This window comes from Capsicum annuum, chromosome 12 (genome assembly GCF_002878395.1).
Source record: "Capsicum annuum cultivar UCD-10X-F1 chromosome 12, UCD10Xv1.1, whole genome shotgun sequence".
NCBI classification, from domain to species: domain Eukaryota; kingdom Viridiplantae; phylum Streptophyta; class Magnoliopsida; order Solanales; family Solanaceae; genus Capsicum; species Capsicum annuum.
Genome location: NC_061122.1, coordinates 191,711,534 through 191,738,217, shown reverse-complemented (window position 1 = coordinate 191,738,217; position 26,684 = coordinate 191,711,534). Strand labels below are relative to the sequence as shown.

The following is a 26,684-nucleotide window of genomic DNA, read 5'->3' as shown; positions in this document are numbered from 1 at the left end:
ATTTCTTTTTTAGAATTATTGCAGTTTGAATGTAAAGCTATTGGATCTTAGGCTTTCCATGTAAAGTTATTCCATCATCAATCCTTCTTGGTAAAAGAAATATATATATATATATATATATATCGGGTGTTGAAGAGAAGTGCTTCAACTATTGGAAGTTGGAGAGAAGTGCTTCAATTATCTGAAGTTGGAGATAGAAAAAAATTGTCGAAATGCTACAACGCATGAATCAGAGGAGAAAATATTATAAACACAAAAACCTTGAAGTTGCATACATTGCAAAGGAAGTGAAGACTTTCATTTGCTCTATGGAGAAGCGACAAATTTCATCTTGTGACCAAAATGATGTGGAGAAGAAAGAGGATGAGCACTTCTTTTAATTCGTCTCTTCACTACTCTCTTCCTCCAGATATCCACCTTAGCATTACTTTATTTAACCTACACTTCATCTACTGAAGAACTAATAACTCAAACTACAAAGCAACGAGAAGTTGAAAATTACAAACAGCTGCACAATTCTTACATTTATACTCTAGAATAGTGAAAATTCTGAGCATTCATTCTTGGTAGATTCTGGTCTCGTGCGTTTCAGACAAGAGTGTAACTTGATACGGAAACCACCGCAGGAGAATTAACAGAGTGAATGTACACAAACTCGAGGCTTTTTCCAGCTGATAAGGAGTTGAGCCAGGCGGGAAATACGTAAGTGTCACCATACTTTGAAAGACCCCATAGAGAACCATAGAGCTGAAATACCGAGAGCTGCAATTTCTTCAATGTCTTAGAAGACTTGTTAGTTAATATAGCGGAATATCTGTAGTAAGTTTTCCCCTCGTGAACCCATGAAGCTGTTTCCCTTTGCTCAATAACAATGTCTGAAGCTGCAGTATTATGTTAATTCACTTAGATTTCTCATTAAATTTTGTTATAGCAACAATTTATTTTCATCAGTAATTAGGGTTGATTTCTCATAAGGTCACTCAAGTAATAGTTATTATCTCAGAAAGCTACTTTTTTGTTGAAGAATATCGTAATCAAGAAAAAAGACAATTTTCTGAGATAATAACCATTAATTAAGTGACCATCTGAGAAATCAACCCAAGCAGTTCTAACCGTCAAAAGAAGAGCTAGGTAGGGTACCTAGGGCAGGAGTTACTTTTTGCTCTGGATCTGGTTTTGGCTGAGGAATAGCAACTGCAAGTAGCAAAGAAAACTACTTGTTAGCAACAACTTCCAAAACATAGAATTAGCGGTAACAAATGGGAGGGTCGGATCAGATTTGAGTAGGTTACAATAGGTCAAATCAATAAACATGTCACAACCCAACTCGCCTAAAGTTTGCTAGGGCTAGAATGGTTTGGGTCAAGATGGATCAAATAATGGATCATAATCCAATCTGCCCAACATGACCTGAACTCCTTCCTTTTCATTTTGCTCTTTCAAAAAAATGGTAAAAACTAATGTATTTTTCTCAAGTTATTAGCTTAAATTCTTCCAAATTTACATAATACCTAATCTCCATATCTGATTTTCTATGTTTGAGTTTTGATTGCATTTTTATCCGTCAAGTTAAACTATTTTGCTCCCTTTTTACCCAATAATTTAATGCGTCATTCTGGATTCAACCTGTTGGATCAAGACAATAAATGAGTCGTAGCTCAACCCGTTTAAACTTGTGTGTCTCACTAAAAAAGGGGCTACCTCTTGTTAGAATTAAATCAGTGGGAGAAAGACGGGCAATGAACTAAGAATACCTGGAAGGAGCTGACTATATTCACTTTGACCGCCATGAAGTCTTGCTAACACACCAATCAAGGCAGCATTGTTATAGGTAGCTGGTTCAGTTTGCTCATAGTTGTCTCTTTGATCAGCGAAGTTGTCATAGGCATCAGGTCCCCCAACAATGGCTCCGGTTAAAAGATTGGGATCATTTGCCTTTCTGGTATACCAGGTAGCATAACCTCCGCGGCAGCTAACAAAAGTAGGATCAACCTTTACAGAGACGATGGAGGAACCTCTGTGATGAACTTGTCTCGGGTAATTTTTTCCATATCCCACCATGTAACTTGTGGCTCTTGGATTATCTCCAAGAAGGTAGTCAACCTAAAAAGATAAAAGATGATTGAGAATTTACCCATAGCACGTACGCATTATTGTGTCAGGACATGAATTTTACTTGCTAAAGTTATAATTTCAGCAAGTGAAAACTGTCATTACACTTGATATACTCCTCAAGGCTCAAACAAGTATTCCAATATTCACTGCTATATGCAAATTATGAACTATTGCTTATTGCCAAATAGTCAGGGTCTCGTAGGGATCCTCTATTTATATTAGTCACCCCATTTTACATGTCTTACTTTCCTTTTCAGTTTATTTTATAAAGAACATCACTTTCTATATTTAGTAACTCTTTAACTCCAATGTCCCACATGACCTATTTAATACCTAAAGTACGGTACACAAACTTTAGCTTTAGACCACAAGATCCAGTAGTATTCCTTAATTTTCTTAAACTTCCTATCCAATCAAACCTAAGGAACTTAAAATGAAACGGAGGGAGTACATATATTTACCTGTAACTTGGCAAATGCCAGGAGCTCGGATGGTGATACCGAGCCGTATGAACACTTGAGAGATTTTCTAGCAGACGCCAAATAGTCAGAGTAGACAGTTGCAAGGAATGAAGCACTTGTGACAAATTGCATGTTGTTCCATCTTTGCCTGAAAATGAGGCCTCCTGGACTCTTGTGTATGTTTTGGTTACCCTTTCCAAGACAGGCACACATAAAGTTCTCAGCCTTATCCTGGTACTTCTCAAAGACAGCTGAATGGTTACCGGCATTTCCTTGCATCAGGAACTGCAATTATATACTAAAATAGGTTAATGTAGATAAAAATTGGAGAAATTACTAACAGATTCTGGATAAATTTTGGTTAGCCAGGTACTATATGTATGTCCATTTTGTAGTTATCATGGCACCTACATTGTATTATTCAAGAATGTTATGAAATAAAGTGTGGGATTTCAGGGAACTGACCTTAGCAGCAAGAGTTTGGACACCAGCATACTTGACGTCCCAGCCAAATTCAGTCATGGACCAACCGGTTCCACCAAGTGTATCACCATTTCTCCCGAGGTAGTTCAAGTAATATTGCTTGTTAGATGCCTTGTACAGCCAGGCAGCGGCCCACAGTAATTCGTCCTGTTAAAATCAAAATTCCAGAAAAAAATTAAAAATTGAAAATTAAATGTTGTGAGAATGACAAGATGTATACAATTGAACAACGAGATTGAGTAGTATCTCTTCATGAAATATAATCACATACCGCGTACCCACTGACAGATCGGTAGTACTTCTGGGCCACAGTAATACTGCTATCATATTTACCTCTGTATTTGTCCGCAAACTCGAATAGCTGAGAACAACAGTAAACCAGAATATAATGTTACGGAAATGCAATGTAGTGTGCAACCAAAATAATAAGGCAGAGGTGATATAATAGTTGTGGGGATTTAGTATTACATATTATAACATGTTACTATTTATCTTACTTTCAAGTTACTAATTTCACTGAAAAATTACAAACAACTTATCTTTTAACTGATCTAATAGTATGTATATGTTATCTTGTATATATGATTTTTTTCTGGATATTTTATTATCTACGTCGCAATAGCATCAATGCTAACTTTAGGCCAAAAGAGTATAAAATTTTTTCCATGTTCAGTATTTCTACTGAGGACGGTAGGATTATTAATGCAAGAACAGGACACCCCACAACAATCCCACACTGACAACATATAGCCTGTCAAAAGCAGAGCTAATCGTAACTACCTAATAAGTCCGTCCCCGCATTGAATTAATGAATACATGACATATGTCTTTAAAAATCTCGTTACTGAAAACAGCCTCTCTAGCCCACAAGTACGTTATTATTTTTCTCTTGACAGTGATTAAACTTTATGTTACTCTTTTAAAGCCAAATTCTTCACTTCATGTGAAAAATCGAACTAACCTGATAGGCATGACTTATGAGCTCATTGGCGTAGGCAGGGTTGCCGTTCCGAAAGACGATGGAAGCAGCTGCCATGGCTGCTGCTGTTTCCCCAGCGAGATCAGATCCAGGGCGGCTTGGATCGATCCTGTAAGCAGTTCTTGAAGTAGTCATGTCCTCTGGTCTTTGCCAACAATAATGATCTGTGGTACCATCTCCAACCTATACATTATATTTATTATATTTAACATATAACGCTAACTGCTATACTCAATGGCGGAGCCAAGATTTTCATGAAAGTCTATACTCCTAATAATCATATAAGTCAAACATTTCAAATTGTCAAAATTATATAATAGTATATTATATGCCTATAATCTTAGTTTAAAAGTAGAGCTTTAGTCCACTGAAAATGACACTTGGTACATATACCAGATTTGATAATACTAGTGAAACAAAGTTAAAGATGGAGCAGCAGTGATGTGCCAGTGGGAAATAACAGTAGGATTGAATTAATGAGTTTAATTTTTATACATCGCCATTGTAACATAATTTTTTTACATCATTAGATCATAGATACAACGATAAGCTTCATCATAAAGTAAGATTTTGAAAATAAGACATGTTAAATGCTATATAATAAGTATAAACATATGTTCTAGTAGTGTTTGATTTTGATTTGTCAGAGAGTTTTAAGAAAGTTAAGAATACTCTTGAATTTTGAATTAAAGATATTTAGAATGTACAGAATGCTATTTACCTGTATGAATTTAAATATGTATGTAAAAGTCGAAATTAAAAAATTATCGAAAAAAGAAAAAACTCATTAAAAATAAACAAATTGAAATAAAGAAAATAAGAAGTAACATGATAAATGTGAAAATTATTTAGATTGACAATATGTACTTAAACTTTGAATTAGTTACCTCTCCATATAGGACATCTGGTTCAGGGTGAGCTTTAAGTAGATAATCAGTACCCCACTTAACAGCATTCATTGCATTACTAAGCTCTCCACTTTCACTCATTTGGCTTCCATACTCTATGATGCTCCATGACATCATTGTAACAGTGAATGCCATTGGCAGCCCGAATTTCACATTATCCCCTGCATCATAGTATCCTCCTACTAGATCCACCTGCAACACAATGCTTACCAAAATTAGAACTCATTTTTTTTGTATAATCATAGACGGATTTAGAATTTTTATAATGTGACTTGATCACCGAAAAAATAGAAGAAAAAGAAATGTCAAGTGGGAATTGATCTCTATCACTTTAGGTTAAAAAAAACTTAATTTTCAATCAAATGCATTATTTACCCTTTTTGTAGTATGGATGCACACAATGTTATTAGATAAATTTTAATATGTATATGAAATATCTAATTTGATGGAAAAACCATGAATTGGCATGCATCATAAATTGCTCTACAAATCAGTTTCTAAGTTCAATAATAGCGGCTTAGATGCACTAAAGCTTCCGCTATGTATAGGGTCTTGAGAAGAATTAAACCAGAACAGTTTACTATATGCAGATACAGCCTTACCTTGCATTTCTGCAAGAGACTGTTTTCACGACTTGAACCGATAACCTCCACTTCTAAGTACAATATAACTGTAATATTGAAATGTTGTTATAACGAATGACTGTGTGACAATGTAGATTAAAATGTGAACAAACATACAAATGTAGAATAGTAACTTACCCCACTAGCTTTTCCATCATGAAGACCAGAATTACCCCTCCATTGAACTCTCTGATCATGAGGAAGGTAACCAGATCTTTGAGCCTCATAAAACAGAAAGCTCTTGCTAAGTGCATCGGCATAATTATGGCTACCAAATGCAAAATTAGAAAATAGCCACATTATAAGAAGCATAGGAATCAGAAAACTTTTCATCATATTGATTTTTACTTGTTTTGGCACAATGTTATAAATGTTTTTTAAAACAGGCCAATGAAGGTAAGCAAAAATGTTGATAAACAAGTTTAGAATTAAGGGGAGACAGAGAAGAAAGAGTGAGGGTTGGGGAGAAGGGAAAGAGATTGAACTCGGTATATATGGTGGAAGGAAGAGAAGGCGACAAAATTTTAATAAATGGACAGTGTCGAAATAATGCAAATTTGGTTTTATTTAAAAATTACAACAACACATATTGGGCAGAGGATACAGTGTGCGTAAATCTTACTCCAACTTAGAGATAGAGAGAGAGTTTCTTGTAGACCTGTGGCTTAAAGAAAAAACAATTCGAAGCAGTACGACAAAAAAATAACACATGCAACAACAACAAACTCAGTGTATTCCCACCTAGTGGGGTCTGGGGGTAAGATGTACGCAGTCCATACCTCTACCTCTAAAGAAGTAGAAAAGCTGTTTCCGATAGACCCCCGGCTCAAGGCACGAGATACCACACAAACACATAGTAAAGCACAGAACAAGATTACATAACATAAATACGGCATCCATAAGTAATATACAACATAGGAAAGCACACAGATTCGTAATGAAACATGGAACACGGAATCATAACAGGAATAAAACCCCCCACCAAGTAATTCCCTACACTAGCGATCCAAACTGGCCCTAGTCCTCTGCCCTAATTCGCGTCCTCCAGACCTTCCTATCTAGGGTCATGTCCTCGGTGAGCTGTAACTGCTCCATGTCCCGCCTAATCACCTCACCCCAGTACTTCTTCGGCCTACCCCTACCCCGCCTAAAACCATCCAACGCTAGCCTCTCACACCTACGGACCGGGGCATCCATGCCCCTCCTCTTCACGTGTCCGAACCATCTCAATCGGGATTCCCGCATCTTGCACTCCACTGGCGTCACACCAACCTTCTCCCGGATAGTCTCATTCCGAACTCTATCCCCTCTAGTTAGCCCACACATCCAGCGCAACATCTGCATTTCTGCCACCTTCATTTTTTTGATGTGGGAGTTCTTAACTGGCCAACACTCCGCTCCATACAGCATGGCTGGCCGGACTACCACCCTGTAGAATTTGCCTTTAAGCTTGGGCGGCACCTTCTTATCACACAGCACCCCCGACGCGAGCTTCCACTTCATCTATCCCGCCCTAATACGGTGTGAGACATCCTCATCAATCTCACCGTTACTCTGAATCACGGACCCGAGTTAAAGAACAACAAACTACAGAAATAACGTTATGGGAGAATAAGCTAGACAACATTTTACCAGTTAAAAATTAAAGAAACAGAAATAATGTCATTGATACTTCATAGTTTCAGCTGAGGGAAGGAGGAAAATGGTTGTGACTGTTGAAACAGTGGCATGTGCTCTTGTTCGTCCCCTTTTTTGCTTAGAAGGGTCGGCGCTGAAATTTTTATTTCCTACCAACACAATTAGGGGTGATAGTTTTTTTTTATTCGGTATTTATTAGAGTTTGATTAATTTAAATTTATATTGAGAAATCCTACTATAAAGATAAAACACTCTCTATTAAAGATAATCTCATATCTAGAACTCGCTAAACACTCTCTATTAAAGATAATCTCATATCTAGAACTCGCTCCCGAAATCTCAAAGAGAGAACAAAAGTTACCACTTCGTCACAAGTTTTGGTGGTGATTTACTTAGTAATCATATAGTAGTAGGAGTATATTTTATTTTAATTTTACTATTACATGTTACTTTATTAGTTTTTGCCCATATTGCTATTTTGCTAATGTTATTTATCGAATATAATCTCTAGTGCCCTGTAGATAAGATCATAAGAATTTAAAATCAGCCTACACAGTGATGTAACCAAAAAAATTATGGAAGGTGTGTAAAATTTTAAAAAGCAACTACAAATTCGTTTGATCATGGAAATCAAAAACGTATTTACTTTATTTGATATTTTTAAAATGAAAAATAGAGTTAAAATTGCGTTTGACCATAGTATTTTCAGATATTTTTTTAGACTTTGGATATATTTTTTTTATAAAGTGACAAAAAAAAATTGAGTCTAAAAGTTCAAAAAATTAAAAATTATGAAAATGTATTTCTTGATTTTCATGGCCAGACAAGAATTTCAAAATTAAGTAAAAATATATTTTAAAATATTATGAATAATATTTATGGGCAAACACCTACTAATTTTCATGTTTGGTGCTTACTTCCATCTTGTTCAACCAGGTGACTTTACCATGCGCACCATTGAGGGGGTCCTCACTCCTCAGTAGGGGTGTACATATGTCGGGTTGGTTCGGTTTTTCATTAAAATATAATCAAACCAACAATGTCAGTTTTCTAAATCTATAAACCAAATCAAACCAATATACAATCGGTTTTTATATTTCGGTTTTAATCGATTTTTTTCAGTTTTTTGGTTTTTCGATTTTTTTCTTGATTTTTTTACAATTATAATATGATTGAAGAAAAAATTAAATATTTTCACTAGAAAGATTAAAAAAAAAAAACAATGGTCATAGAGTAGTTCCAATTAAAATTAAGTTGGTAAATTACTAAGACGTTTAAACTACTATCTCTCAAAGTAATATTATGTGGATATTCAGTGGTTCAATTTGTAAGTCACTAGTCACAATAGCTTGTGTGAAAGTTTCCTTCACATAAAATGTGAGCATAAAGAAGAATGAAGAATTGGAGACAACTTATTTAAAATTTAACTCCATAAAATAATTAACTATAACATAATTCCACAAGAAAAAAGAGAAATAAGATAAACAAACCTAAATCAAAACTTGACGAATGGGGAGAATGAGAAAAAGTAAGATGAAAGTAAGATGAGGAAATAATGAGAACTCTCTGAAAACTTGAAAAGTAAAATGTAAAGTGAAGCAATTGAAGAGTTATAGGTTTTTATATTAATATTGAGTTTTGTATTAATATGTTACTAATGGATAAGTATTAGGGAAAAGGACAACAATAGCACCTAAAACTAAAATAATATCATAAAAATAGCACTCAAAATTAAATACCCTATAAATAGCCTCAAACTAATTTCACTAGCTAACCTTCACTGTCATACGCTTAAACATAATCGAAAATGTAGTTAAAGTAACTTTCTCTTTCTTTCTTTCCTTTTCATTCACAATTTCCTTTCCATTCAAACTCCCAAACCTCCATTCTTTTACTTTTTTCGATACTTCAATTAATCTTTCTTATTTCATAAATTTTGTATAAAATCTCAAAAAATCTGCATTCAATTTGCTTCCTATAATTTTTTTCCATTGTAAATTTGCTCAAAATTGATACAAAATAATGGCTTCAACTTCAGTTTTAGTTTCAATAATGATAAAATAGGGAGGTCAGTGGATATCTGATGTTGAATTTAAGTGTATCAATGTGGTATAAAAGAGTATCAACTGAGTATAGGGATTGCATGTGCATGCAAAGAATTCCCTCTCCCTTTTTTAAAAAGTATATCAATGTAGTATAAAAGTGTATCAATGTGACATAAAAATGTATTAAATGGGTATAAAGACTGTATATGCATCCATAGGTTCCCCTTCTCTTTTTGTTTTAAAAGTGTATCAATGTGGTATAAAAGTGTATCAAACTGGTATAAAAGAGAATCAATTGGGTATAGAGACTGTATGTGCATGCAAAGGTTCCCCTTCTCTCTTTTAAAAAATGTGTATCAATCTAGTATAAAAGAGTATCTATTGGAATATTCTTTTTTTTTTTTTTATCTTTACATGCATCAAAACATCTCCGACTCACCATGATTGAGTCAACCTCTAAGAAGAACATCTCCGACTCACCGTGATTGAATCAGCCTCTGAGAAGAACATGGACCAAGATATGGCTTTTCTCTTACCTTGAGACCTCATTATTTTATTTTTTTCTTCTTCAAGTTTAAAGAACTATGACATTACTTCAAGTACAAACCTGTATGTACCGATTCTGTAAAATAATCATCATTAACAACAAATTTGAGGTCAAAATTGACCGTTTTACCCGTTAATTTTAACTTTCCTTTATTTCCTATTTTTTACTTCATGTCCATAGTTTTCAATGCTCCAATGCAAGAAACAACAAATCAACTTTTGATATTGATCATAAAATACAGTAGATTGATCGATGCATAATAGAGGAGAAAAAAAGAAGATTTGAGAAAGTATATTTAGAAAAGAAAAGTGATTTAAGAGTAACAACTATAAAAAACATTTAATTTCCTTAATTGTGTAAGGAGAGTGATTTTGGGCTAAGTGGCTAAAAAAAGGAAATAAATTGGGCCGACTGGCTCCAATTGTCCATATTTTCATAGTGTGAGCTATTTCTTTTTAAAATGGTCAGTTCACATTCTTTTTCCTAAGTATTATAACTAAAGGCCCAAGAATATATATATCTATTTTCTGAATATAAAAAAGTTATAAAAGTAATTAGAAAGTAGATTATAAGTAATATTTTTTTACGTATCAAAAATTAAAATTATATATGTATTATGTCGGTTCGGTTTGATTTTATTTTTGCTAATACCAAACCAAACCAAACCAAGAATGAGCGTTTTTTTTTTTGAACACCAAACCAATCAAACCAAACCATAAGTCAATTTTTTTCCTCGGTTTGGTTTGATTCATTGGTTCGGTTTGACTTAAAGATTTGGTTTGTACACCCCTACTCCTCAGTAACCCTTTCAATAAAATATTACTACGATCAAAAAAATATCTATTAAATATAATCTTTTCATATTTTTACTTCTATCTTTTGAATTTTCTTGATAAAACTTTTGACTCTATCACTACATATATTCTATTTTATTAGGTCCTATTTATAAGATATAGTAAATATATAATTGTTGTTATGGTATTCTCACACCCCTTTATTACCAAAAAGATTATTTTAAGTTTTAAAGGATTTTTATCATTAAGTGATAAAAAATGAAAATTTATTTCGAAAAGGATTATTTACATTTAAACTCAGAGTTGCCACTTGGCATAAATCGAGTGTGCTAAGTCACCTTTAGAAATCCTTTTTCAAAACAGTTTGATTCTAAAAACTGATCCACGAATAGAGATTTCGGTTAAGGAATTCTGTTGACTGAGGGAAGGTGTTAGGCACCCCTCAATCCCGTGGATCGACCACGATCGCTTCGTGGAGTATATTGGCTAGTAGACACTACGAATGCATAAAACACACAAAACAGTCAATCAAACAAACCAAACAAAACAAGTCCAAAATATAGTGTCCAGTCCAATTTGTTACAAATCGAAATAAAATGCTGAAATTAAAACCTGAACTATTCTATCTATCCCACACTATGCTTTACCCGATGCCTCGGGCCTTGATCACAAACATCCTTTGCATACAAGATTCTTCGGGGCATTTTCTGGTGAATAAATACAAATGACCTCAGGGCATTCCCTGGCAAAATGAATACATTTTGTGAATGCGAGAAAAACAGAATCATTCAACAAACATTCAATAATCCATAATCCCTAAGTCTTGCCTTTCCAACCTACCGTTTGCCTATCGATGCCCGATCTAAGACATCATACTAACAAGTTCGATGAATTTAACATCTATTTCAAATCAAACAAAAGCAATTAATCAACACAAGCTGATATTCACTTTTACCGATTTTTAATTTCTTCTCCTCAAATAGCTTTTCAACGGGAATTTTTTATATGAGACATGGTTATCCAACCCATACCAACACCGAGTTCATACCACAATCAATTATCCATAACAAGTAACATCAACGTCAACAAAATCACCCAATCATCATCATCCAACACACAATCATAGAATCAATTTTCCAAATTTAAGATGTAACAAAAGGAGAGAGTTGAAGAATTGAACCTCAATTGTCGATTTCAATATATCAAAGATAGAACATGCCCAGAATACCTCGATTCGAACCTTGACATGAAACAAAATCCAACTCAATATCAAAAATTGCAATGCGGACAGATTTAAAAATCAGCAAAAAAACTCAAAATGGACGACACCAGCTCGATATCGAATCCCCCAAACACGAATAGGAATCAAACACAACAAAAGATCTCAATTCGAACCCCAAACCATCGATTTCCAACTAACCTTGTACGAATCTCACCGAAATTGAAACTGGGTTTATGGTTTTTGGCTCCAGCGAACTCAATAGCAATGAGAACAAAAAAAAAGAATGAGCTGTAGCAACGTTTTTCGGCTAGTTTTTCGGAGATAGCTTGCCAGAAAAAGGGATCCCTCAACTTCTCTCTCCGCTGTTCACTTTCTCTCGCCTCTCTCCCTTAATTTCTATGTTTTTTTGTTCAGTCTCAATTTATCGATCGTATGTGTGTGTGTGTTTGTTCGATGGTGTTCGTGTGTATTTTTTCTGGTCAGCTGTGTGTGTTTTCATCTGTGAGTGGGTGTGTGTATATTGTTGGCTTCTATTATCTATCTATGTGTTGGTGTATGTACCGTGTGAGCATATGTGTATTGCTCTGAGTGTTTAATTGTTTTTGTTGTTTTTCCATAGAAATACCAAATGGAAGGGTGTGACAGGTAGTGTATGTCAATGAGTGGGTGGAATTAGGTAGGGGTAAGGGATAGGTGGGGTAGGGTAAATAGGTAAAAATTAATATTGGGTTGGATAAAATTACGTGTCAACATTATGTCCCTCATTGGATGTAAACACAAAGTGTTTCAGACAAAAAAGTAGATAATGAGTCAAAATTTTGAGTTGACCATTATTCAGAAGAAAGAAACATAAGAAAGGAGGGAAATTAAGTCTTGATTTGGTTATCCTACCTATTTCGAGTTATGACAGAGTCAAGTCACATGTAGTTCCAAGTTGGAAAGAAATGACTATACCAAGTTGGAGAGTTGAGTGAGGTCCCGTCGAGGTTTCAATCCGTGGCCCTGTCATTACAGAAAAATAAAAATTACAATTAAAATATATATGAAATTATAAAAGTCCTATCTATGCATCATCTCTTGATTCTTGTCTTGAGTCACGGATGTTTTCAAAAAGGACAAAAGATTTGCTTTTCTTTGGGTTGAACTTGAAAATAATCTCTTTCTCCATAGAAATTTGGTGTTGGAGATGACCTCAAAATCGATCATGTTCTGCAGGTGGTATTTCTGAACATGAACCTGAATTTAAAATTCTATACTCTATTCTCCAAGCGGGCTTCTGACTTGCAATTTTTCACCTTGTTGCTTGTTTTTTCCATTTCTCCACCCTATTCTCCAGGCGGGCTCCTGAGTTGCTATTTCTTCAACTTGTTGACTTCCAATTATATCACTTATTCTTCAGGCGGGGTCCTGACTTTCAATTTTATTACCCTATTCTTCAGGCAGGCTCCTGAAATCAAAGTCAAAACTAGAACAAAAATTATCCCAAATAAAGATTATGATAAAGAAAGATTCCATTTTTCAGAAAAAAATAAAACCCCATTTTACAGGAAGGTTCTAAACAAAAAGTAAAGTCCCATTTTTCAGGAGAATCCTGAACAGAAAGTAAATTCTCATTTTTCAAGAGGGTCCTACACATAAAGTAAATTTCCATTTTTCAGGAGGGGCCTAAACATAAGGTAAATTTTCATTTTACAGGAGGGCCCTCAACAAAAGGTAAATTTTCATTTTTCAGGAGGGTCTTGAACATAAAATAAATTTTCATTTTCCAGGAGGGTCCTGAACATAAGTAAATTCCCATTTTCCAAGGGGGCCCTGAACAAAAGGTAAATTACCATTTTCCAGGAGGGGCCTGAACATAAGTAAATTCTTAATTTCTAAGGAGGGTCCTGAACATAAAGTAAATTCTCATTTTCCAGGAGGGTCCTAAACATAAAGTAAATTTCCATTTTTCAGGGGGTCCTGAACATAAAGTAAATTTTTATTTTTCAAGATGGTCCTGAACATAAAGTAAATTCTCATTTTCCAAGAGTGTCCTGAACATAAAGTAAATTTTCATTTTTCAGGAGAGTCCTGGACATAAAGTAAATTTTCATTTTCCCGGAGGGTCCTGAACATAAAATAAATTCCCATTTTTAAGAGGGTCCTAAACAGAAAGTAAATTCCCATTTTTCAGGAGGGTCCTGAACAGAAAGTAAATTTTCATTTTCCAGGACGGTCCTGAACATAGAGTAAATTTCCATTTTCCAGGAGGGTCCTAAACATAAAGTAAATTTCTATTTTTCAAAAGGGTTCTGAATAGAAAGTATTGTCCCATTTTCCAGGAGGGTCCTGAACATAAAGTAAATTTTCATTTTCCAGGAGGGTCCTGAACATAAAGTAAATTTTTATTTTTCAGGAAGGTCCTGAAATAGAGTAAATTCCCATTTTCAGGAGGGTCCTGAATATAAAGTAAATTCCCATTTTTTGGGAGGGTCATGAACAGAAAGTAAATTCCTATTTTTCAAGAGGGTCCTGAACAGAAAGTAAATTTTCATTTTTCAGGATGGTCCTGAACATAAAGTAAATTTTCATTTTCTAGGAGGGTCTTGAACATTAAGTAAATTTTCATTTTTCAGGAGGGTCCTGAACATGAAATAAATTTTTATTTTCCAGGAGGGTCCTGAACAGAAAGTAAATTTTCATTTTCAGGAGGGTCTTGAACATAGTAAATTCCTATTTTCAAAGTGGGTCCTGAGCATAGAGTAAAATCTCATTTTTTAGTAGGGTCCTGAACATAAGGTAAATTTTGATTTTCTAGGAGGGTCCTGAACTGTCACGCCTCAAATCCTATTGGGGCGGACTGACACCCGTAATCGAGGAGGCCCGGGAGAACCAGCTCATAACCTTATATTTCTCATGCATACCTCTATGACAACCCAAAATTCGAACAACATCATGTCGCATATAAAAGAAAATAATCACCTGTATAAGCTCGAGCACACATATATATGTATATACAATACTTGGCCGTTGGAGCCTCACATCTATTAACAAAACATCACCTTGACTGCACATTAGGCCTACAAAGCCTCTAGATAATACACAGAGTTTAACTAAGGTCGGGACACACCCCGCCATATAACTAACTTCTATACAATACCAAAAGTGACTGGATATAACACAAAAAATCCTGAAGCAAACTGAAACTCACCAAAAGCAGCTGGATATCCTGGCTCCTACTTGTGCGGTATATGAGCTGAGGTACCTGTGCCTGCAGCATGAAATACAAGTCCCCCGTGGGGGACGTCAGTACGAAATATGTACTAAGTATGTAAAGCTGTAGATAATCACATATGATATAGGAGCTCAATAAAAATCAGAAACAAGTGAATAAATCGTAATAGGAGTGGACCACACTTACTAGAACTTGTGACAACCTGTACATTGTATTTATTCAATCACTTTACCTTCGTTCTTATCATCTTTGTAATCATTACTATACTGTACTGTGACCATTAGGCTGCCTCCAGTACATATCAACTGGGATCGACCCATGATAGGCTTATGCCCCTGGGTACCACCCATAAACACATAAATGGGGATCGACTCATGATAGAATTATGCCCCTGGGATACCACCCGATAAGAGAGAACTTCCATCACTTAGTTCAATTAATCTTTAAGATTGTTATTTCGGTCGCCACCGCATTTTGATACTTTGAAATAATGATACAGAAATAAGAGACATATAAATAGACCATCAATGCAATAACAATGAAGTAAGAACTCATTAGAACATCAATGAAGTGTTTTAGAGTCATCAATTTCATAACAATGAAGTAGGAACTTATTGGTATATCAATGAAACCTTTTGGAGTCATTAATAGCACATGGATCTTGTTTGAGTAATCAGATACCTTCTGACATTTATTAGTGCAATAAACATGTAAGATTTGGAAAACAAGTAAGTATTGGAATGTCTTGACATCTTGTAGGGTGGAAACAAGTTCATTGGTAACGTAGGACATCATACAAAACCATTATGGATCACATGTTACTGAATAACTTTGGAAACTTTCTTAACAGGACAATTGTTCAATTTCATGCCAAAGATATGGTATAGAGTATGCTTTACATACCTAACTATCAACCTTCAATACTAGTCCCAAATGGACTTCCCGTCTTTTCGGATTACTTATCTACAATGAACATATATGGTAATCTAGTATTAGCAACCAAACGTCACAATTCAATTATTTGAATTCACCAAACTAGTGGTTAAGTAGTAAGCCTTAATTACACCATAAAGGGTGTCACTTTAACCCTCTTATACTCCAATTACATTCACATGCCATGCATATTCATACATCATCCTCCAATATCAAGTTTGGATTCATTTATCCTTCCAGCCAATCCATTAAACCAAATTGAGTCATAGACATAAATAATCATCAATTCAATAGTATATCACCATATCCACCTTCCATAACTCAATTACCATATCCACCTTCCACAATTTAATACAACCAAACCATGCAAAATAGTCTATAACCCTATTTCCATCACCTTTCAATAACAACCAATACATATAATCCTCTATCACGCATATACATATGGAAAAGAACAAAGGCAAACAATATTCATACCTTAGAATTCACCTCTTGATTATACAATCCCGTTTGCACAAATAATAGGTGTCGTTCGAAGCTCTCGAGATGACAAACGCAGTTATCGGATTACTTTGGAATTTCTACGGTTGAATCAAAAGTACTTTAAAGGTCAAATTTGGCTAGGGTTTGTTCTTCCTCAATGATTGATGATGAAAATGAGTTTTTGAACTCATATACATGTATATATACTCATATTCCCGTCCATAATTTAATAGAAAATGACCAAAATGCCTTTAAAATTTAAATAATGTCAAATCTGTCCTTTGATGGACTGTTTTGATAAGTTAAAGTAGATCGACCATAACTCTTTGCTCCGATATCGAATTTGGGTGAAATTGGTATCTTTGGAAGGATTATTCAAAGGGCTTTCATTTATATAAAGTAGGCCACCCAGTTCATCCTGTACAAGGATTATGGTTGTTTGAAGTTAACCTTAAAAATCTGTTTTGATAGGCTGAAGTAAAACGAGTATAACTCCTTACTAAGATATTGTATTTGGATGAAACCAATTGCATTGGAAAGAAGACTAAAAGATATTTCTTTTCATAGGTTGTAGCTCTCCCAGTTCATTATATTAAGGTAGTTATGATCGTTCAAAGTTGACCCAAAAATTCAGCTGGCAGTAGTTTGTGTGCAGGAAATTTTCCTGCACATTTACTATTCCCAAATATCTCGGCCACCATTTTCTAGTTTCGAACGTGTTCGATTATATCCGAAACCTATCTATTTTTAGAAATATTTATATCGTTGGAAAGGTTATTCAATAACCTTCGCATGGAACCATCGACGGGCAAATTCCGGTATAAATAAAATAAAAAATATTAATTCCATATAAATAAGACCAATACACGTACTTGAATACACCAATACACGTTCTTGAATATGGGGTGTTACATGAACATAAAGTAAATTCTTATTTTCAGGAGGGTCCTAAGCATAAAGTAAATTTTTATTTTCCAGGAGCGTCCTGAACATAAGTAAATTCTCATTTTCCATGAGGGTCCTGAACATAAGTAAATTTTCATTTTCTACGAGGGTCCTGAACATAAAGTAAATTCTCATTTTTCAGGAGGGTTCTAAACATAAAGTAAATTCCCCATTTTTTAGGAGGGTCCTGAACATAAAGTTAATTTTCATTTTTAGGAGGGTCCTAAACATAAAGTAAATTCTTATTTTTCAGGAGGGTCCTAAATATAAAGTAAATTCTCATTATTCAGGAGGGTCCTAAACATAAAGTAAATTACCAAATAACATAAATTAAATTTTTTTTAGCCCCAGTTTATCATCAAAAGCTATTGCGGGTGTCAAACCCAATCACAACTAATTGCAACAATGCATAATGCAAAGATGAATCAAGATTCTGATCAACAAATACACCTTTTGAGGGTAAAATAAAATGATTGAGACCAACAGTCTGTCTCTTAAGAGTGAAACTGCAAAATACTTGCTAAAAGTGCATCTTTTCGGATTAGCGACTCAAATTAGGAAGTGCACCTCCTAGCCGTGAGACATGAAAGACCAATATTAGAGAATGTGTCTCTTAGGGGTACAAGATGATGAGTTTTATCATAATTGTGATTACCAAACCTATACAGCATCATTGCTCTTGCGTTTGCAGAAACGAGGAATTGCACCTTTGAATATTCGCGCTTTGAAGCCTTTGATTTGAAGGTAGCAATTGTTCCTATTTCATACAAAGAAAACTTATGAGTTTAAACTTGGTGGTTAGCTTAAGGCTTTGGCTTTTGAGACGATTGCTCTTGCACTTCTGGCATTTAATCTTGCTTTCAACTAATGGCACATCACTACCTTGCTACACCATTAATCCAAACTCAGGTTATTATGAGTGATTTTGAAACAAACATCATTTCTCGGTTATGCTATGTTTCAGAAAAATTCCTTGAACCTTGGTATTTTCATAAACCCCCCCAAACTTGCCTGTTGACAAAACTTTCTGCATGCCTTGTTTTGACTCACAATCATGTTTCTTTCATGTACTGGCCTTTTTCGTCTTGCTTTGTGCAATTGAAGAAGTTGGTAACAAGTTTTGAAATCCTTTCTCACTTGTTTCGACATGGACTTGACTCAAAGACATGAGAAAAAATGATTTTTTGTTCGAATGGCAAACTCAAAAGAGCAAAAATAGAAATATAAAAAAGAAAGAAAAGACAATGTTTGTCCCTTTTTGAAAATAAAGAAAAGAAAAAATTATCTAAAAATTACAATCAATTCTAATGATTATGCCATGCATTTTGAATTAAGCTGCCTGATCTTTTAGTCTGAACTTTCCACCAATTGTTGTTAAATTAATGACCCTAAAATTGAGTTGCTTTCTTGGGTCAATTCCACTTATAGATCTCATTCTGCTAGTGACACCTTGAAGGGTTTTCGCCAACGGACCTCTCTCATTTTTTTTCTTTTAGCTCATCATTGTCCTAAGGTAATAAGATTCCCTTGTTTTCATTTCTCTTAGTCTGAGTGTTTGTGAGGATTTTCGCCAATGAGACTCTCATTTTCATTTTTCTTATCTTACCGTCTTCTTATGGTGCCCGTAAGGGTTTTCACCAATAATACTCTCTCATTTTTATTTCTCTCAACTTACCATCGCCTTATGTGCCCGTGAGGATTTTCACCAATAAGACTTTCTAGTTTTTATTTCTCTCCTAATTCCTTATGCTACAGAAGACAAGTAGTACCTAAATGCATCATCACATCCATTGCATGCTTAGCCTTAACATTTTCAAAGATTGATCTGAAGGTCTTTCTTTGGTTGTAACTTGGCTTTGGGATATGGTTGGAAAGAAAGGATGACATGAGACCCAAATGACACTTTAAGTGGGGTGAGACTTACAAATTTTGGAATCGACTCAAATAATAAAAATTAACTCATTCCCCAATTTCTTTTGACTGGGCAATTCTAAATTGTTTATTTGGTTGGACCGAACCCAGAGTAGGGTTGCCTACGTATCTCACCCCCGATAGAGGAGAATCAGGTCAAACATAGTTCAGACAGCTTGTTCTTTTGTTTGATTATGATTTTTTTCTTTTTTTTCTTTTATTGACTTTTTCTCTTTGAAATCTTTTCTAACTCTATTTTTTTAACACTCCTCTTTTTTTTGACACTTTTTTTCTTTTTTTTTTCTTTTTTTTCTCTTTCTTTTTGTACTTTTTGGACACTATTTTTTACGTGACATTTTTGAACTTTACTGACTCTATCTTGATTTCAAAAGAGGGGTATGAAAGAAAATAGAACTAAAGCTCAAGCGGGGTAAACAAAGGATGACAGCATATTTGGATAGCAAAATGAAATGTCTTCATCACATCGATCCTTAAAATGCAAGTACGTAACATGAAATATGAAAGCGAGAGATGCATGACATTTTTAACAACACTAACATGACCTAAGCAAGTGTGTCACTACTTTTGCACCTCTCCAACATACCACTTCATCATTGTTGTACATTCCTCACATCGAATTACTCATGCTTTCGTGGAGCTAATTTTCTTTCTGTTCCTCTTGATATATGATCACACATCCATTGTTTGACCTAATTGAGACATGTATTTTAATTGATGACCAAGTTATTATTATGATTCTTAAAATAATTGCCTTAATTTTCAAAGAAGCCTCCAACTTGGTCACCAAATGTCTCAACACTCTACCGATTTCTCAGATGCTTTTTTTTCTAACTTTAGCCTCTAATTTAGAGTTTCATGATTAAACTGAATTTTAAGATCTGACCAAAAATTCCACAAGCATGTCATAACACTAGACCTAACATAACATGTATTACATGAAAAAAAAATAAACAAACCACTTAAAAATAAGACAAAACAACAAGGGACACCATATTTTATTGAAAAGAAAGATAGAAGGGTTAAAATGAAAATAACAGAACAACAAAACAAGATAGATTACAAACTACAACCCTGAAATAATTCAAAAAAACAAAAAGAAAATCAAAATAAACTACCAACAATCCATCCAATTAAGGAAAATGGTGGCTTCTCAATCGCTGAGTTGGACATCTTAGCCACTGATTTGCACATCATCATGATTAGAGCTTTCCTCGCTATTAACATCCCAAAGAGAGGAGTAATCATGCCTCACTGTATCAATCTCTAGAACAAATTGGAACACAATTTTTCATTTAGTGTGATAATATCCCTAGGCTTCTGCCTCTTTACATTGTTTGGCTTGGATAGAATATCGAGCCTAGAAGGACTTTGACACGTTTGTGGCATTGGAAAATAACTCTGAGGAATCGGTGTTGCCCTAAAATAAATCTTGATGCATGTTGTGACGTGTCAACAAAAATAAGAAATTGTGCATGTGACACGGAGGCAAGCTAGAAAGATATTCCAGATTATTAATAGGAAATGGAGGAGGCAGCAATCCATCAGCCCAAGATCGATGCATTTCTATCCTTCACTGCCTCAAATTTTAAATCTTTTCATTAGTTCCTAAGTTCTCATTTCCTAAAATCTCTATCTGATTTGTGATAACAACCTTGGTATTTCTGTTGGCCATAATTAACTTCCTTTGGGACTTGGGTTTATATAAAGGACCATCCAGAATGTCACAAACCAACCACCTTAAACTAACTGACAAAAGATAGCAAAATGCGTCAGAGTTCAATATTTTCTCAAAATATTTTTCTCCTTTTTTAAAAAAGATGACCGAACCCAAACCTACGTATCTCACTCCCGAGAGAGGAGAATCAAGTATGCGTAGTTTGTGAAGTTTGACCATAAAATGACAAATTAAATTCTCTTTTCTTTCTTTTTCTCTTTCTTGAAACTTTAAAAGAAAGGAAAATAACAAATTATCAAAAGAAATTGACGAAAATCTTTTTGAAAATTTTAAAGTTTAAAATCTCTATGCAAAATGAAACCTATGATTACCAAAGAAAAATTTTTGAGGCTTCGATTTTTAATTATATACGAAACTGAAACTTGAACTATTAAAGGAAAATCTTTTTGTGGTTTTCTTTTAAGGATATATATGAAACATCTACTCTAAATGAAGAGTGAAGAAAATCTTGCATTTTTTAAATAAGATCACCAAACTCTCGAAGGGCTGCCTACGTATCTCACTTCCGAGAGAGGAGAATTAGGTGTGCATAGTTTGTCCAGATTGGATAATTAAATAATAACGGACAAACTAAACCACGACTTGAGAGACACGACAAAGACTAACAATAAAAAATGTCAATAAAAGCTTTTTTGAGTTTTCAGTTTGACACTTCACATAAAAATGACACCAACAACTATGAAAGAAAAAATCCTTTGATATTTTTGTTATATGAAAGGTACAAAACTTCTACCATTTTTTTTTTTTGAATTTTGCTTTTATAAAAAGCTCCTATTGAAAAAAATCTTTTGAAGTTTTCGAACTGTGAATGTTTACTAAAGAAACAAAAGAAAAATCTTTTTGATGTTTTTATTTTTCAAGAAAATGAGTGCAAAAGATAAAACTCTTTTTGATGTTCTTGTTTTTCTTTTCTTTTTCTTTGAGAAAATAAGTGCAAAAAGTAAATAACTTTTTGAATTTTTGGATTGTGGAAAATAAAAGCTATAAAAAATCTAAAAAATGACGACTCTTTTTTTATTTTGATTCGCCTTTTCTCTTTTCCCTCTTTTTTTTTTTCAACATTTTTTTGCCTCCACACTTTACTTCCAAAACATGATTTCCCCAAATCGATCCATCAAATGACCCCGTTACCCTCAAAGATGCAATAATTAGCACGTAGGAATGCTTTAGAGGTGAGTCTCCTATGTAGGATCAAGTGAGTCCCGCTAGGTCTCAATATGATACAAATAAGCATGACCTAAAGGTTGACCTACTTTGGGGTTCACTAACAAGGTTGTTCGGGGGAACGTGTGGTCGATAGTAGCTGCGAAATCTTTCGACCCACTCCATACGTCCGACGGCTCCTCCTCCTAAAATAAAGGTGACTCAACTAGAGTTCGTGTACACGACGTGCACTCCGGGACTTGTTGCAGAAAGAATTGACCCGGGTTATGCAAATGATGCCAGATATAAAGCGGTAACACATAAAGAAAGACTATAAACACGTAGCAGTAGGCACTCAACAATGATAAAATAAATACAAATGATAATACAAAACAATGTTTATACACCCATAATTTCAAACTAAGCCGATCCAACTCCAAAAAATAAGCTCAGATTCTGAAAAATCCTCAGCAGAGTCGCCAAACTGTCACACCCCTTTATTACTAAAAAGATTATTTCAAGTTTCAAAGGATTTTTATTATTAAATGACAAAAAATAAAAATTTATTTCGAAAAGGATTATTTACATTTAAAATCAGAGTCGCTATTTGGCATAAATCGGGTGTGTCAAGTCACATTTGAAAATTATTTTTCAAAATAGTTTGACTCTAAAATCTGATCTACGAACAGAGATTCCGATTAAGGAATTCTGTTGACCGAGGGGAAGGTGCTAGACACCCCTCAATTCCGTGGTTCGACCGCGGTAACTTCGTGAGTATATCCTCTAGTAAACACTATGAATGTATAAACCACATAAAACACACAAAACACTCAATCAAGCAAACCAAAAAAAACAAGTACAAAATATAGTGTCCAATCCAATTTATTACAAACTGAAACAAACATGCTGAAATTAAAACCTGAACTATTCTATTTATCCCAAACTATGCTTTACCTGATGCCTCGGGCCTTGATCACGAACATCCTTTGTGTATAGGATTATTCAGGGCATTCTGCGGTGGATAAATACAAATGACCTTGGGGCATTCCCTGGCAAAATAAATACATTTTTTGAATGTATGAAAAACAAAATCATTCAACAAACATTCAATAATCCATAATTCCTAAGTCTTGCCTACCCAACCTACCATTTGGCTATTGATGCCCGATCTAAGACATGATACTAGCAAGTTCGATGAATTTAACATCCATTTCAAATCAAACAAAAGTAATTAATCAACACAAGCCGATACACTTTTACCGATTTTTAATCCCTTCCCCCCAAATAGCTTTTCAATAGAAATTTCTTATATAAGACATGGTTATCCAACCCATACCAATACCGAGTTCATACCACAATTGATTATCTATAACAAGTAATATCAACCTCAACAAAATCACCCAATCATCATCATCCAACAGACAATCATAGAATTAATTTTCCAAATTTAAGATGAAACAAAAGGAGAGAGTTGAAGAATTGGACCTCAATTGTCAATTTTAATATATCAAAGATAGAACACGCTCGAAAAACCTTGATTCGAACCTCGACATGAAACAAAATTCAATTCGGTATCGAAAATTGCAACCTGAACAAATTTAAAAATCGGTGGAAAACCTCAAAATGGATGACACTAGCTCAGTATCGAATTTCCCAAACCCAAACAAGATTCAAACACAACAAAAGATCTCAATTCGAACCCCAAACCATTGATTTCTAACTAACCTTGTACTAATCTCGTTGAAATCAAAATTGAGTTTATGGTTTTTGGTTCGCCGGAGCTCCGACGAACTCAATAGCGATGAGAACAAAAAAAAAGAATGAGTTGCAGCAATGTTTTCCGGCAATAACTCACCCGAAAAAGGGATCCCTCAACTTCTCTCTCTCACTGTTCACTCCCTCTTGCCTCTCTCCCTCAATTTCTTTGTGTTTTTTTTTGTTCACTCTCAGTTACCCGATCGTGTGTGTTGTGTGTTTGTTCGACGGTGTGCGTGTGTATTTTTTCGAGTAGTTGTGTGTGTGTTTTCGTCTGTGAGTGGGTGTGTGTTTACTGTTGGCTTCTATTCTTTATCTCTGTGTTGGTGTATATGTCGTGTGAGCATATGTGTATTGCTCTGAGTGTTTAATTGTTTTTTGTTGTTTTTCTATAGAAACACCAAATGAAAGGGTGTGAAAGGTAGTGTATGTCAGTGAGTGGGTGGAATTAGGTAGGGGTAGGGGATAGGTGGGATAGGGGTGAGGGTAGGGGTTAGATAAATGAGTAAAAATTAATATTGGGTCGGACGAAATTACATGTCTACAGGTAGTTAAAGTAATTCATGTATATTCTATTTTATTAGACTCGAATGATGAAATACATTAGGTATATAATTGTTGTTATGGTAGTTAAAAGTAATTCATGAATACTTATAATTAAGGAAAAAGTCATCAAAATCACCTTAAACTATACCCGAAAAGTCGAATACACACTTAAACTATTGAAGTGACCTAATACACACCTGTACTATCGAAAAATGAATTTAATTTCACCCTGACGCACATTCAACCAGTCATATAATGGGAGGTGTGTTACACTCGCCCGCCACATCAGCACCACGTCAGCGCTATATCAAAAATCTTATAAATTTTCTTCTTCTTCTTTTTCATTCTTTTCCTTTTTTTCTTTTGTTAGTTATATTTTGCACTAATTTATTCCTAATTAACCATTAAAATTCTCCAATAATTATATCTTCTTCATCAATAAACCATCTCACCCTCTCCATCTCTCATCTCATCGGAAACACCATATACGCTGTCAGCCGGCCACCACCATCACCGCTTATTTTTCTCTTCACTACCAATAGCAACTCCACCATGACACCACTTCAATTTCTTCTTCTTCTTCTTTGCAATCCACCACCATTATCATTATCGAGTTTTTCTTCTTCATCACCTTCAATTTCTTTTTGTTTGGCACCCACCACTAACAAAACCGTCATCAATATCTACACAGTAACTTTTCTTTAAAACCTCATTCTCTTTTCTTTTAATTTTATTGATGATTTTTTTTCTTAGAGTTTTATAGAGTGGGAGAAACTAGATTAATAAATCGATCAGTAAGTTGGTGAAAATTTTAAATTTATCATTAATATAATAGTTATCTTTAATTTAAACCCTAATTTATGAGATTTTAGCAGAAAAAAGAAGCAGAAAAAGACTGAACAAGTAGGATAAGACTGAACAAGTAGGATAAATGAATACCACATTGAGTTTGCCAAAAAGAATTCTCAATAAAGAATAATGAAAAATTTATATTTTTCCGATAAGATATTGATTCCTCATCAAAAAGTATTTTTTTCCCTTGTAATTGATTATATTTAACTTGTAATAATTTCTTTTAATAAAGTGGGTATAAAATTTTTTCGTGAAAAGAAAGAATAAAAATAAAATCTGAAGGTTTGTAAGATATACATATGAAGATTTGTAATGATATTGAGATAAATGGGGTGAAAGATAATTAAAATTTTCTCAAAGGATATGCTAAGTTTGTAGTTTATGGTGAAAATGATGTTGTTGGGTTCTATTCAGAAAAAAGAAAGGAAAGTGACGAAGATATAAGAGTAAAGAATAAAGTAAACAAAGAATTAAGAAAGAGAAAAAAAAGGTGTGAAAATAACAAAATGAAAGAAATAAATTACAATAAACGTACCTATTTTTTTTATCTTTATTTTTTATGTCACATCAACTTGTAATATGAAATTAAATTCATTTTTTGATAATATATATGTATATTAGATCTCTTTAATAATTTAAATATATATTTAACTTTTTAGATATAATTTAAGATAATTTTAATGACTTTTTCTCGTAATTAAATTTATTACAGGTCTGGACAGACAGTATGTACAAAGTTAAAAGTAGGAAAAGGAGTTTGTAGCAGAATAGTCACTGTTCCCATTGGTCTAAATTGATTGACGTTTTGCCAACGAGGCCATGTGGTAAAACTTCTAATACGGCCAAAACTTAGAAAGGCTAAAGCATCCATGTAACTGTACGTGGACATAGTTTATTTATTTGTCTATGTCAATGGGTACTTTATATCGTAAATACAAAAAGACTAGGGAGTTCTACACTTGTCAATTAATGGGGATTTACTTTCGAGATGAGAGATGTTGTTTAATTTTTTATGCTTCTTATACTATCTCCGAGAAAGTTAAGTGGGAGGTAACAAAATAAGTCTTTTAATTAAAAATAACGATAATTTTGATCAGCTAAAGTCACCACTTTATTTAAATTGTGATTATATTAATTGAGATGTAAAGTATAATTTTTAAAAATTTCTTAATTTTTAAAAAAGTCCTTAAACATCAAATTTCAAATTTTAAAATTTACCTCATGTTCTTATTTTTCAATCTTTCTTCTTCTTTTTCTTTCTTCCCATTTTTTTTTTTTTTTTTTTTTCTTTTTTGATTTTTCTCTTCTTTTTTTTTTTTTTTTTTTTTCTT

General features: G+C 34.0%; 1 protein-coding gene and 1 long non-coding RNA gene across 2 annotated transcripts; one reads left to right on the top strand and one right to left on the bottom strand.

Annotated features, from left to right (window-relative positions):
* Positions 1-225: 225 nt before the first annotated feature.
* On the bottom strand, positions 226-6,086 carry LOC107851575 (endoglucanase 6). The gene is made up of 9 exons (XM_016696638.2): positions 5,708-6,086; positions 4,926-5,138; positions 4,021-4,221; positions 3,331-3,420; positions 3,042-3,206; positions 2,577-2,861; positions 1,755-2,103; positions 1,141-1,194; positions 226-881 (listed from the first exon to the last, which is right to left on the bottom strand). The coding sequence occupies exons 1-9, from the start codon at positions 5,903-5,905 to the stop codon at positions 589-591; spliced, it is 1,848 nt and encodes a 615-aa protein (XP_016552124.2). The 5' UTR covers positions 5,906-6,086; the 3' UTR covers positions 226-588.
* On the top strand, positions 4,078-26,319 carry LOC124889342. The gene is made up of 2 exons (XR_007048255.1): positions 4,078-4,207; positions 26,066-26,319. It is a non-coding gene; the product is annotated as an uncharacterized LOC124889342 (long non-coding RNA).
* Positions 26,320-26,684: the final 365 nt, after the last annotated feature.

Coding starts and splice junctions, on each gene's coding strand:
- LOC107851575 (XM_016696638.2), bottom strand. CDS start 5,905: ATGATGAAAAGTTTTCTGATTCCTATGCTTCTTATAATGTGGCTATTT. Junction 4,222..4,925: donor CAGATGTCCTATATGGAGAG/GTAACTAATTCA, acceptor TATAATGTATAG/GTTGGAGATGGTACCACAGA. Junction 882..1,140: donor AAAAGTAACTCCTGCCCTAG/GTACCCTACCTA, acceptor ATAATACTGCAG/CTTCAGACATTGTTATTGAG.